Here is a 12,200-nt window from a genome sequence, read left to right as displayed (position 1 = left end):
ATTCGGCTGAATCCCGCTGAAAAAGGCCAATCCTGGCCGGATCCCGAACCGAATCCTGGATTCGGTGCATCGCTAATCAGGGCCGGATTTACATTGCTGGCGCCCCTAGGCCCACTGCCGTTCGTCACCCCTGTCCTCTCCCCTTTATTTGTGAAAAGTTTCATGAAGATTGTATCTCCTACGCATCCCCAGTGTTTTTGAACTAATGTGGGTGTGGTTGGGCAGCATGCTGCCCCCCTAAAATCTTGCCGCCCTAGGTGGCCTTGCCACAAATCCAGGCCTGTCCCTAATACTTGCACTTCCCCTTTACACAGACACTTAAACATAGGCAATGGTTCCCCAATGTACATACATACCATTCAGTGGTGATAATTGCAGCCTTGACTTTATTCAGTTCCTCCTGTATGACCTGCTTGGCTCTGATTTCTGCATCCAGCGCTGACTGTAGTTCCAGCCTGGCAGACATGTCCAGTTTGGCAAAGCGTCGCATTTTCCACGGCATGTCCTGTATATTTCACAAACAGTGTCTCAGAAATGCATTTAGGGGATTAACTACTGGTAATTGACTTGGACCCAAAACCAGATGACACCGAAAGGACTCATTTTACACTTAATTCCACATTGTTTTTTCTAGGGATGCACCGAAACCAGAATTAGGTTCGGGTTTCGACCAGGATTAGGATTCGGTGAACCAAATTCTAATTTGCATATGCAAATTAGGAGTGGGGAGGGAAATCACGTGATTTTGGATTCGGTTCGGTATTCGGCCGAATCTTTCAAGAAGGATTCGGGAGTTCGGCCAAATCGTAAATAGTGGATTCGGTGCATCCCTATCTTTTTCTTTAGAGAATTTGTTGGAGAAGGATGGAATTACACCAACCCCAATAAACTCTTCTCTATCTGGAAGCCTGGGACAGGGATAACAGAAAAGAATAGGGGATGTGTATATACAGAACTTCTCATTTTTTACTTATTTAAAAAGACAGCCATTTTGGCCCATGCACCTGCCCTGTTATTTTGGCATCCAAAGGGTAAGTGGAGGTCCACAAAAGGTATCACTGGGCCCATACTGGCCTCCCAGCTGAAGCTCTAAACATGCGGGTGCCCTTGAGAAACTAAACCCCCCCTAAGTATCTTTAATACATAGAACAGGCAGATAGTGAACAACCAGAATCAGTGAACAGTAAATGATGGGCAATCTGCACTGACTGATGGGAAGAAGTAGCATTAAAGACAAAAATAAAGTTGTCTGTGGATCTTACAGTAGACTTGGCACCCAGGCTAGAATTCCGCAGGGAATCCAACTCTTCAGTCATCTTGGAAGCCAAAGCTTGTAGGTAGCCCCGTGCGTCTTTCTCGTCACTCACCCTGGCAATGACACAAACATATCAGCATGCTAGTAAGGGAAGCACAAAGGAACACAGAAAAAAGGAAAATTCCTCTTTACTTTCATATGTTGCAGACAGCACTGCATAACAGGGGCATACAAATCTTACCTAAACGAATAGGAAAACCAAAAAATTAAAGTGTTTTAAAGGAATGAGAATATAATGTATTGTTATTCTGCACCGGTAAAACTGGTGTGTTTGCTTCAGAAACACTATTATAGTTTATATAAACAAGCTGCTGTGTAGCCATGGGGGCAGCCATTCAAGCACAGGATACACAGTAGATAACAGATAAGTACTACTATAGTTTATATAAACAAGCTGCTGTGTAGCCATGAGGGCAGCCATTCAAGCACAGGGTACACAATGGATAACAGATAAGTTCTGAGGAATCCCATTGTATACTACAGAGCTTATCTGTTATCTTTTTTCTCTTTTCAGCTTTGAATGGCTGCCCCCATGCAGTAGAGAGTATCTGAAGCAAACAAACCAGGTTCACCAGTGCAGCACAACAACACATTATATTTTCATTACTTTTAAATACTTTAATTTTTTTTGGTGTTACTGTTCCTTTAAAAGCTATGGCCTATCTGTATGCACGGCAGTTGCGATTTGCTTATCTGCATTCTGCTGTAATAGACTTTTTTTTAAATATTGCATTAATGAGTGCTGAATTGGTGAGAGGGGTCCCCAAATTTTTTTTTTACCCGAGAGCAACATTCACACATAAAGGAGTTCGGGAGCAACACAAGAATGAATAATGTTGCTGGGCAGGGTGTAACTACAGAGGAAGCAGATCCTGCGGCTGCAGGTGGGACCAGGAAGTATAGGAATTTTTTTATTTAAAAGATCACTTTACATTAAATAATCAATTCAATTCAATCATTCAATCAATTCATAAACGGTTCACAAATCATACAACAAAACAAAAATAACCAAAAATCCCACAAACCCACCCATACACCCTCCAGCCCGCAGAGTTCATCCCTCTGTCCATTGGCAACTTTTCCATGAAACACACCAAATCAAAGGCCAGTTTGCATTCTTGGATTGTCCTTATGGCCTTCCTTCCCCCACCACCAACCCAAATGGACCTGGAAGTATAGGGGGCCACATTAAATAATGAGCAATTACAACTAACATTGGTTGAACAGTACAATCTATGGATATGTTGGGGTCCTAAAATTAATTTGCTGTGGGGCCCAGTAACATCTTGTTACTCCACTCTTCCTGGGAGTGCCAAATAAGTGATGTGACTGGCCATTTGAGGCCATTGTGGAGTATGTGAAGTGGCAGCTTACAAGAAACATGATTTTTTATACAACCAAAACTTGCCTCCAAGTCTGGAATTCAAAGATAAGCACCTGCTTTGAGGCCACTGGGAGCAACATGAGGCTCATGAGCCACTGGTTGGGGATCACTAGCTGCTTCTGAAACTCCCCCAAGTATATTACAGGCTTATAGGAGCCAGAAGGGGTTAATCCAATGTTCCCAAACTGGGAAAAAATATGAATTCTCTCCGCTCCTTGTTTACTTGTGAAAGGATGAGATCACTGGGAGACAAGAGCACATCCGCTTGATCCCACTGTCTGCACTTGATCCATGTGAACACTGTAACCCCTGCAGCACAACTCTGTGTATAGCCGGGTGCAACTGCCACATGGCCATGATAGAGTTAACAGCATGAGCCATGTAGCAGAGCTTGGCAGACATCCAGAGGGCCACGGCTATGATCCCTCAATGTCCATGTACAAGAGACTGGGGAAACCTTCAAGAAGCTTTGCCCAAATATGGAGATTGATGGGAATCTCGATGTGAGGAGACGTTCCCATAAAAAGACAATATCAGTCTCTCTCTCTCGGCCACAGGATTAATTTGCATCTGTCATCCCTGCAGATTCAGTAAGGCTCGTTAACAAGGTGCAGTGATTTGACCTGCTAAATATTGCTTTACGGAACCCCTGCACCCTGCCCACATGGAGTCTACGATGGCAGCACATATTGAGGGCTGGCATTTTCCAACTAAATGCAAATCAATGGGTATGGCAGCATAGGTATTCCCCTGTACTAAGCACAATTCAGCAGGAACAGCCCCCTAAGCTTGCTCGTAGCCTGTACAGAGAGATACCATAAAACTATGGCAGCATTGGTATTCCCCTGTACTAAGCACAATTCAGCAGGAACAGCCCCCTAAGTTTGCTCATAGTCTGTACAGAGAGATCCCATAAAACTATGGCAGTATAGGTATTCCCCTGTACTAAGCACAATTCAGCAGGAACAGCCCCCTAAGTTTGCTCATAGTCTGTAGAGAGATCCCATGGCAGCATAGGTATTCCCCTGTACTAAGCACAATTCAGCAGGAACAGTCCCTAAGTTTGCTCATAGCCTGTACAGAGAGATCCCATAAAACTATGTCAGTATAGGTATTCCCCTGTACTAAGCACAATTCAGCAGGAACAGCCCCCTAAGTTTGCTCATAGCCTGTACAGAGAGATACCATAAAACTATGGCAGTATAGGTATTCCCCTGTACTAAGCACAATCCAGCAGGAACAGTCCCCTAAGTTTGCTCATAGTCTGTACAGAAGGAGACCATGAAAAAACAGAAAGAGCAGGGGCACAAATTTCAATCACAACTGAGAGTGTTATACTTTCCTTCTAGCACTGAGCATGTGATACAAAGCAATAATAGCCACAGCAGTACTAACCATTGAATGATTTCAGTGATCTGGGCCTCCCACTGCGCCACTGACTCTTTCTTGTCAGCCAGGTCTCTCATCTCTTCCTCCAGATGCCGGTTATTGATGCTCATTTTTTCAAACATGGTGCTAAGCTGGAGGGGTAATAAGAACATGTCAGAGACAAAAAGACACTTAAAATAACCTGATCTGGTCCAGCAGGTATAGATCAAATGGAGAGAGCAACATTTCATATCTAATGCGGCGCAGCGCCTAGCGAGGCGCGCCGTGACTGTGAGGGAGAGAGAGGGAGCGCTTACCTGCCCCCCCTGCGCGTCGCTGCGATGACGTCATCGATTGGCGCCGTCCTCTTATATTAGTGCTGCGCGCAAGTGCGCATTCTCTTTTGCCTGCCTCCCTCCCCTATGCAACGAGCGTTTTCTGGGTAAGATTAGGGGCGTTCATTCAGCAGCAGCATCCCACCCACCCCCTTTGTTTTTCATTTAGACATGCTAAGCAGTTCTTTTACTTTGTTGATGTCTGTTTCAATTTTACTATTCTGCTAAGAAATTGTCACAGCGAAAAAAGTTTTGATCCTTGCCTTACCACTTTATTAAAAAAGAATGGTTATCACATGCCCATTGCTCTTGCAATGGCCGGCATTGGTGTTTTCTCGAGTTGAATAAAGGGTTAAGTCGGTTTAACAAATATGTGTTTATAAAGGTGCAAGGATCTTTATATAAAACATGTTTAATAAAAGCTGTGTCCGACTTTCATCCACAAGTTAGCCTCCGAGTTCTTTATTTGGGTAATTCAAGTTTAAAAGAAAAGGGGGGGATTGGTGTTCTTCCCTACAGTCTCAGTGTTCCCAAATCTGCAGATCTTGTTATAAAAAAATCCCCAGCACCCAATGACAGCTGAGGCTAATATATGTTGACCACAGATTGGACAGTGAATTCTAAATAAAAAACACATCTGTCACTCACACACACACACACACACACACACAGAATGGAAATGTACCTTGTCCAGCTCATTGGAAAGCTTTTTGTTTTCCTCCATTAACAGGAGCCGCTCACGGTCAAATTTCTGCTTCATTTCAGCTTCAAACTCCTCCCTTTCACTCTGGCTGCAAAGATAAAAATGCAACATTTAGGTTAAAGGGACGGGAAACAAAATACATGCAGAATAGAACATAATGAAATGTACATAAGTGCCGGGAACCTACTCATTTACTGTATGTCTCAATGAACTGCAGTCACATGTTGTTCCCACAGGGCAGGGAAGGTCCTGTTACATATTTACTTATTCTAATTCCATTCATCCTCATCAAGTTATTAACAGCTACTGAGCACTTTGAAATATTCAAACAGTTTTATGGGATCTCTCTGTACAGACTATGAGCAAACTTAGGGGCTGTTCCTGCTGAATTGTGCTTAGTACAGGGGAATACCTATACTGCCATAGTTTTATGGGATCTCTCTGTACAGACTATGAGTTTGAAGTCCTGGATCATTGCTGCTGTTTAGAAACTGAAAATTTAGGCTGGTGCAATAAGTTCAGTATATAAAACATGGCATTTTTAGCCCTAATCAGTTTTAGGGTTTAGTTCTCCTTTAAGTTCCTTTGAAAGTCAGCAACTCTAGGGTTAAAGGACTATAAAGAAAGTGAACAGAAACACTCTGCCCTTCAAACGGTGCTTAAAGCTTAGTACTAGCAGTCTAAAACTGTTAATATTTCAGAAACCACTTCAAAGAGAAAGTTAAAGGACCAGTAAGATCAATTTTTTTTAAAGAAAATTCGTTAGTATACAATGAAAAAAAAACACAAATTAAACGTTGAAATCGCTATTTAATAAGAAATAACTTACTGAAACTCTGCTTGCGTTCCTCTTCAGAAAAGGCGATCCGGCAATCCATTGTGCGGCGCTTGATTTCTCCTCCCTGCCTTCCTTATAGGAGATAGCCAAGGAGGAGAAATCGAGCGCCGTATGATGGATGGTCGCCCTGTCGCCTTTTCTGAAGCGGCGTTTCAGTAAGTTATTTCTTAATAAATACTTTTCAACGTTTAATTTGTCTTTGTGGTTTTTTTTTCCGTTGTATACTAACGAATTTAAAAAAAAGAAAATTTGATGTTATTGGTCCTTTAATCTAAACGGCAAAATTAACCAAAGGCAGCAGGTAGCGCAGTCCGGGCTTTACCTTTCCCTGCGAGTCTTGTCCAGCTTGTCTTTCAGAACCAAGATCTCTTTGTTGAGGTTCAGTTGTTGGCTCTCTGCGTCCCGCAGCTCCTTCTTCAGGTTCTTGATTTCACTGGAGTGCAGCGCTTCCCTCTTGGCAAACTCCTCTTCATAGAAGACGTTTTTCTTTTCCAGATCCGTCTTCAGCTTGGCGATCTCCTGCTGGTGCTCGGAATTGCTGACCCCTGGAGAGCGGCCGACATGTTTCAGCTGGAGGATACAAAATCATGGAATACAAAAGTTGGCCATGGATTCACTAGCCACCTCTGGCTCGTAGAAGGCACTGTGCCCACAAACAACCCCCCCCCCACCCCAATACGGATGTAAATACATGAAAAAAAAAAGTACGATTACAGCAACTGTCCCAATATGGTCCTCAGCCAATGGTATTTCCCAGTCAGCCAGACTCTCTCCTCATCGAACTGACATTCACATACACACAATTATACTCACACCTAAAGGAAATGTAACCCTCTCACAAAAATTTTATCAATAAACAGTCTCTTTTAAATCTTTAGATAACTGCTGCTCTGGTTGTTAAAAGGTTAACAGTAAGGCTGCAGCATCCCCTAAATCACTTAGAAATCCTTCTCCTCCTCTAACCCCCTCACAAATTTGCTTTGGCTGTTGGCTAATGTGCATGCTCAGTTCTTCTCAGCTCAGATTACTAAACACACCCTTCCTGTCAAACAGCCAATGAAGAAATAGCATTACTGGTTCCCATAGAAACTCTGCTCTAAATGTCTGATCCTACTTTTTCACTTTTTTCTCCTAACCACCTCTCCTGAGCTCAGCTGAACCATTACACTGCTCAGCCTGAGCAGAAGTTTTTATCTAAGTATGTTGTGCCTGTGTAAAGCTGCATTCTGCATTTCATGAAAGTTACAACAAACATGTCTCAATGCTACTGATGATGTGTCAGAGGTAAAAATGGCCGCCGGGTGAAAGCTGTCATTTGTTTTAGGAAAATGTGATGGTGCTGGCAAATGGAGGGGTATATGCAGAACAAATGATGTGGTATGGCTGGGGACGATACGTCCAACTTATATACATGGTTCGAAAATGTAGGCTTTACATGTCCTTTAACACACACATTTACACACAAGTTGCACATACAGCTTAGAAAAGTGTGTGCACAAAGGACACATCCAGGCAACGGCATGACAAGACAATTTAGGGCCCCTTCTCCCGTCTCAGATGTATGCGACCCCCAGAGACCTCACTCCCCAACACCTGCAGAGACCAAGCATGGTCACACAACCCAGCTAAGCGATGACAGATGGAGTTAAAATCCCGTGAATATGCCCCTCCCTCCACACAATCCATGTGGGTAAGGGGATTAACTAGTGTGGCCCTAAATTGCAATAATCACCAAAGATCCCAATGAGTTCCAGTGGCCCCTCACACACACACAGCTGCACACACTACCTGCCTGGACCCTGCCGGCTGTTGAAAAACCCCAATGTTTTATGATTTCCTGGTATGTAAAAAGCAAATACTGTAAAACTTTACTGCAAAGAGGTTTCGGTGGTAGGAGCACGAGGCATCTGGGATTCCAGGAATAGGATTCTCCTCTCTGCAAGGCGCCGCTTATTATTCCTTCTTTTACTGCCTTCTCTCCTTCTCGCTGGTTTTTTGGTTACATTTCATGTGTTTTGAATTAAATCTATTTTTTTGCTTTTACTTGGACTTCACCTCCCATTTGTTTATTCCCTCTCAGAAGCCCCAGTGCAGCCTTACAGCACCGATTAACTACAGCTGATGCTTCTCTATCTGCTGCTGAACTACAACACCCAGATCCCACATACTGTACTTATGCATTTATGTAAACCAAAACATAAAATAGTAACAATCTTAATGTTCATGAATGCAAACCAATCGAATGCCACCACATATAAAGTGGTATCCTCTTTATAACGTCACTGACTTATCATGCTGCCTTCCACCCATGAGCAAACGTAGGGGCACTTCCTGCTGAATTGTGCTTAGTACAGGGGAATACCTATGCTGCCATAGTTTTATGATATCTCTCTGTACCGGATATGCTCAAACTTAGGAGACTGTTCCTGCTGAATTGTGCTTAGTACAGGGGAATACCTATGCTGCCATAGTTTTATGATATCTCTCTGTACCGGATATGCTCAAACTTAGGAGACTGTTCCTGCTGAATTGTGCTTAGTACAGGGGAATACCTATGCTGCCATAGTTTTATGATATCTCTCTGTACCGGATATGCTAAAACTTAGGAGACTGTTCCTGCTGAATTGTGCTTAGTACAGGGGAATACCTATACTGCCATAGTTTTATGGTATCTCTCTGTACCGGATATGCTCAAACTTAGGGGCTGTTCCTGCTGAATTGTGCTTAATACAGGGGAATACCTATGCTGCTATAGTTTTATGGTATCTCTCTGTACAGACTATGAGCAAATTTATGGGGCCGTTCCTGCTGAATTGTGCTTAGTACAGGGGAATGTCTATGCACCCATAGTTTTATGGTATCTCTCTGTACAGACTATAAGCAAAATTAGGGGGCTGCTCCTGCTCAATTGTGCTTAGTGCAGGGAAATACCTATGCTGCCATAGTTTTATGGGATCTCTCTATACAGGTTATGATCAAACTTAGGGGCTGTTCCTGCTGAATTGTGCTTAGAATAAGGGAATAATTAAGCTGGGATGGTTTTAAGGTATCTATAGAGGACACTGAGAAGATGACATGTGTACCCATTACTGGTTTGAATAAGTCTGTTACTGCTATCACTCCATTCCAGTACACACAAGCCGCCTCTCCCGATCACCAATCAAGACTCTGTACTCACTTTCAGTCCCTCCAATTCGCTCTCCAGCTGCTTGTTGTATTGCTCGCTCTTCTCTCGCAGTTTCCTGTCCTTGGAGGCCTCGGAGGCAACAGATTCTACTTGGGCTTCAAACTAAAAGATGAGAAACCCTGTTGCATTAAAGGGGAACTCCCCCGAAAAGTTTTTTTTTTTTTTTGCATAATGAAAGAAAATATAAATTTAAGCAACTTTCCAATGTACATTTATTGCACATTTTCACTGGTATTGTAATTTCTATTGAAAGCACTAAATTCTCTGCATCAGTGATTCCAACCCCTGAAACATTGTATGAGAAACAAAGAGAGATATGTATTTTATGCATGTATATAGGACCAGAAAGCACAAAAATGAAAATGATGAATTTGATGTAATACATTGTTTATTTCTATTCTGCAAACACTTTTACAGCAGAACAGGGAAACAGCAGCCACAACAAACCTCTTTTTTAGCTCTTTCCACCCGGCGAAGATCTTGCCTCAAGCCTTCGAGCTTCTGTGTCATTGCCTCCATCTCCTCTTCCTTGTCACGGAGCTGCCTCACAAATTTCTGCTTTTGGGAGCGCAGTTCAGTAAGTCGTTCATTAAGCTCTGCCATTTCCTGCAAGGTCTGTTTCCTTTGGCTCTGCGCCTCCTTCAGCTCTTTTGTTTGGGTCTTCATCTTCTCACCGGAATCCACCAAATCCTAATGCAAGAGCATCAAGCACAGTTATGTCACTGGGCATCAGAGTAGACTTTTGGTGTTCAAGTATCTCTTTAACATGGTCACATCTCTCGTTAGCTCATAAAAAACATTACACAGAAAAAAAAATAGTCCCCCTGCTATAGTTCCAGGGGTACCCAGGGCACAGATAAGCACTCACCCCAAATCTCCCCCTAACTGGCCTTCAGGCTGGGCCCCCTTAGTTCATAACAAGGTTACAGATATATAGAAACATTGGGGTAACAGTCATCCTGCTATAGTTCCAGGGGTACCCAGGGTACAAATAAGCACTCACCCCAAATCTCCCCATAACTGACCTTCAGGCTGGGCCCCCTTAGCTCATAACAAGGTTACAGATATATAGAAACATTGGGGTAACAGTCACCCTGCTTTAGTTCCAGGGGTACCCAGGGCACAAATAAGCACTCACCCCAAATCTCCCCCTAACTGACCTTCAGGCTGGTCCCCCTTAGCTCATAACAAGGTTACAGATATATATAGAAACATTGGGGTCACCCTGCTGTAGTTCCTAATTCATTCTCAGGCTTCATCCACTTCTTTGAGTCCCATTGCTGGGGAGATTCTAGTTTTGGAACCTGTGAGTGAGTGTATTTAGCCCCACTGGAGTCCTACCTTGTTCAGATCCTCCTTCTCTTGCTTCAGAACTTTCACTTGTTTCTCAAACACTTTGATTTGTCGGGAGAATTCCTCGATATCCAGCCGTGTTAAACTCGACTTCTCCAGTTGTTGGTTGAGTTGGTTGGCACCTATGGAACATACAGCAAATCTCATGAATCTCTCCCATGTGCAATCTGTGTATATCACTAAACCTTATGTTAATTGGATGCATCACTAGTGTCACATCAATTTACTTACATTTGGACAGGCCACAGAACAGGGGCTGTATCATTCTATAAAACCAACAATGACCAAGTTGATTTGAAGGCAGCATTTCCCATCTCCATGCAGCACAGGGTTTTAAGCTGTCCAAGCAATATGTTAGTGTTTGTGAGACAATCTGTGTATTTGCTTAAACACAATGGCCCGTGAGTGTTATGTGAAAAGCCATGTGTTTGTTGGCAGGAGAAGGGAACTGCTTAAATGAACATTAAATATACAACATAACAAAAAGAAAGAATATATTTGTTTTATTAAAGTGTAGTGTATATTAGGGAAGATCAGGGAAGAATAGTCCCTGCTTGCTTCAAAATCATGAGATGCTTTTAGTGCTTTGGTTACAGACTCCATGCCCTGTCTCCTGTAGGATTCCATTAGAGTCTTTAAGTCCAGCCCACTGCTTTAGTTACAGGCTTCCTGCCCCTCCCGTTAGCTTCCATTTGAGTCTTCTAGAACAGCCCACTGCTACAGTTACATGCTCCCTGCCCCTCCCCGTTAGCTTCCATTTGAGTCTTCTAGAACAGCCCACTGCTACAGTTACATGCTCCCTGCCCCTCCCCGTTAGCTTCCATTTGAGTCTTCTAGCCCAGCCCACTGCTTCAATTACAGGCTTTTTACCCCTCCTCCTGTAAACTGCCATCAATGTGTTCTAGTTCCACTATCTTCTGAGTTACAGGGACCCAAGTCCTTCCCATTTAAGCTGCCATCAGTGTTCTAGTCCCACCCACTTGATTACACTCCTTTCCTGTCCTGATAGCTTCCATCAGAGTTCGAGCTCCACCCACTGCTTCATTTACTTCCTTCCCCCAGAGCTGCCATCAATGTTTTAGCTCCACCCATTGCTTGATTTAAAGACTCACTGCCCTACCCAGCATGCTCACTGAAAAGTACATTTAGTTTTAAATCAAGTCAAAGTCTCCATTGTCAGGTGGGACAAGAAATCCATTATGGTGCATTACCGAGAATATGCCAATCCCAATGATTAGTGAGTGCAATGTGCCTTTAAATCAAAGTTTGTTGTTGAACTACAATTCCCAGAAGCTCATGGCAGCCTTTCAAATGAAGCTCTGTGCCAGGGCAGTTGTTGGCATCTCTAGCACTGTTACGGAGCAAGATTTGACAAGGGACACTCAACATTACTGGAGAGTTGCCTGTAGTATATCTAATCCCTGACAAATGTAACAAGACGACTACTGAACATCACTTTCCCTCTCTCTTCTCAACTGCACCTACACACTTGTTCTGGCAGCACAGGGGAGAGGAATAGTAATAGGGCACTTGTAATCGCAACAACTCCCCCCCTGCACTGAAACTAACAGAACCACAAGCTTTGTATTTAGGGAGTGAAAAGAGCAAGCGCATGGATGTCATTCTGCTGAGCCTAGGCTTTCTCTGCTGTTATCCTTTGCATACTTGGCACTGCTCAGAATTCCTCAAAGTTTTCTCCCCTGTTACAGGGAACAAA

The 12,200-nt window shown here is 43.3% G+C and overlaps 1 protein-coding gene across 5 annotated transcripts in view; it reads right to left on the bottom strand.

Moving 5' to 3' along the window:
- cdc42bpa.S (CDC42 binding protein kinase alpha S homeolog) overlaps positions 1 to 12,200 on the bottom strand; it is a 124,707-nt gene that overhangs the window by 24,536 nt on the left and 87,971 nt on the right. For all 5 annotated transcript variants that reach the window (XM_041564227.1, XM_041564228.1, XM_041564230.1 and 2 more), the window contains 8 exons: positions 10,472 to 10,605; positions 9,578 to 9,820; positions 9,122 to 9,232; positions 6,266 to 6,513; positions 5,088 to 5,193; positions 4,095 to 4,219; positions 1,263 to 1,368; positions 357 to 505 (listed from right to left, as the gene is read on the bottom strand). In XM_041564227.1, the coding sequence (XP_041420161.1) occupies positions 357 to 505; positions 1,263 to 1,368; positions 4,095 to 4,219; positions 5,088 to 5,193; positions 6,266 to 6,513; positions 9,122 to 9,232; positions 9,578 to 9,820; positions 10,472 to 10,605 (1,222 nt within the window). The remainder of the gene's footprint in view (positions 1 to 356; positions 506 to 1,262; positions 1,369 to 4,094; positions 4,220 to 5,087; positions 5,194 to 6,265; positions 6,514 to 9,121; positions 9,233 to 9,577; positions 9,821 to 10,471; positions 10,606 to 12,200) is intronic.

The sequence above is a fragment of the Xenopus laevis genome, chromosome 5S (genome assembly GCF_017654675.1).
Source record: "Xenopus laevis strain J_2021 chromosome 5S, Xenopus_laevis_v10.1, whole genome shotgun sequence".
NCBI lineage: Eukaryota > Metazoa > Chordata > Amphibia > Anura > Pipidae > Xenopus > Xenopus laevis.
This window is presented reverse-complemented; position numbering and strand designations above follow the sequence as displayed.